We start from the raw sequence: 1,795 nt of genomic DNA, 5'->3' as shown, positions 1-1,795 counted from the left end.
TTCAATGCGTAGTCTGATACGGGCTTTAGTGCTAGTTGCACTGCAATAAAGAACGCTCTGGTGTCAATAGTGTACATTAGGGCAGAAAGTTCAGCAATAAAGAACAAATCTTCAGTTTTCTCTCTGGTATAACCTATGGAGTTTTGTTGTAATTTTTTTCAAGTTGAAAACATTCTTTATATAAAAAAAGTCGTAGACTACGGAGTCCGAACAAGGATTAATCCTCTAACAAATTGCACGAACGTTGCAGCCAAATGGGTATTGGAAACAAGACGGAACAGAGATTATTACTGTCTTATTGTTCCTTCACTTGCATCTATCTTTCCGGAATCTTGACATTAGTGAAATTCAATGATAATTTATGCAGTGTTGGTAAATACAAATTTTTACCCGTACTACTGATACTAATGTTCGCCGAAGTGATAAAATTACTGTTTCCTATGCTTCAAATGGAAGCACCTGTTATTATTAAGATTGAACAACGAAATTCGCCAAAAGCCAAGAAATCCTGGACAAAGAATATGAGAGAGATCCTTAAGTTCTCGCTCACTGCATTTGTATTGTCAATAGTTTATTATATAATGATTGTCTTGTTTGGTGCACCTGTACTGACTGATCACGAAGAAACAACAATGCTTGTAATCACATTGATGATTTTAACTTTTGTCGCTACCAGTCTGCATTTAGGAGTGGATAATACATTGGATGTCTTAATAGGACCTTATTTTCAAAAGAACAGTATCCTTGCAAATGCTTTAAGGACCAATATACAAGCGACAATATTGGGCACATGGCTAGGTGCTATCGTGAATCCTTTGGATTGGGATCGTCCTTGGCAAGCTTGGCCAATTCCTTGCATAATTGGTGCACTGCTTGGATACTTAATCGCCCACTTTATTACTCTTGTTAAGATGTTTCCTACACCCAAACTACATAAAAAAGTTCATCAATGATAAAGAAATTTGTGCAGAGACTTGTTAAAAAGTATCATAATTTTGCAAATAAAAATTATTTTTTAAATTAACAAATGATTAAGTCTGGTTATATTATATTTTGAAACATATCAGATCATTAAAAATAGTTACGAATGCATTAATGTATTGTTATCTGTGATCCATGAATTAATATATAAATTTATTATATATTTATTATAATTTGTTGATGATTGTGATATATATATCTATATATATATACATATGTATTTGAGAAAATTGTAATCATAATACAAATAATGAATTTTGTTTTATAAATTACATAGAGTAATAATATTTATAATCAAATTCCTTGATTTAGACAATCTATTTCTGGATATATTCATATATGCAAACTTAAATAAAGATTTCTAATTTATAAAAACAGATAATAAAATGTAAGATAGATCAAAATACACAACACCAAAAAAGAGGCGATTACTCATGCAAAAATAAATCGAAAGTATAAAGTAAAATTTTTCACATAAGGTTTTTTCTGTAAGAAAATTGACTTCAAGGATTGAAAAATTTATAACTTGTTTACACTTTTTGTATATATTATCGAATTTTGCTCTCAACAATGGTTTAAAATATGCACAAAATATACATTTTTTCTATTGAAAAAACATATAGCTTATTTTAATACTTTACATTAATTGTTCTTTAATCACTCTTATAAATTAGTAAATAAAATATATTGTTGCTACATATGTTAATTATTATTATTATTATTAGAGTTATTACTTTTATACATATACTAAATTATTAATGTTAATATACCCAGATAGCCAACTGTCTGTGAGGTTGCTGTTATGTTGCCAACA

The 1,795-nt window shown here is 29.0% G+C and overlaps 1 protein-coding gene across 1 annotated transcript; it reads left to right on the top strand.

The window, feature by feature from the left end:
• The first annotated feature begins 72 nt into the window (after nt 1-72).
• Nucleotides 73-1,028, top strand: LOC115232806 (phosphatidylinositol-glycan biosynthesis class F protein-like). The gene has a single exon (XM_029802914.1). The coding sequence runs from the start codon at nt 255-257 to the stop codon at nt 951-953; it is 699 nt and encodes a 232-aa protein (XP_029658774.1). The 5' UTR covers nt 73-254; the 3' UTR covers nt 954-1,028.
• The last annotated feature ends 767 nt before the right edge of the window (nt 1,029-1,795 follow it).

This window comes from Formica exsecta, unplaced genomic scaffold, assembly GCF_003651465.1.
Source record: "Formica exsecta isolate Colony F162 unplaced genomic scaffold, ASM365146v1 scaffold1016, whole genome shotgun sequence".
Classification (NCBI taxonomy): Eukaryota; Metazoa; Arthropoda; class Insecta; order Hymenoptera; family Formicidae; genus Formica; species Formica exsecta.
Note: the sequence above shows the minus strand (reverse complement) of the source record. Positions and strands in the feature narration are given on the sequence as shown.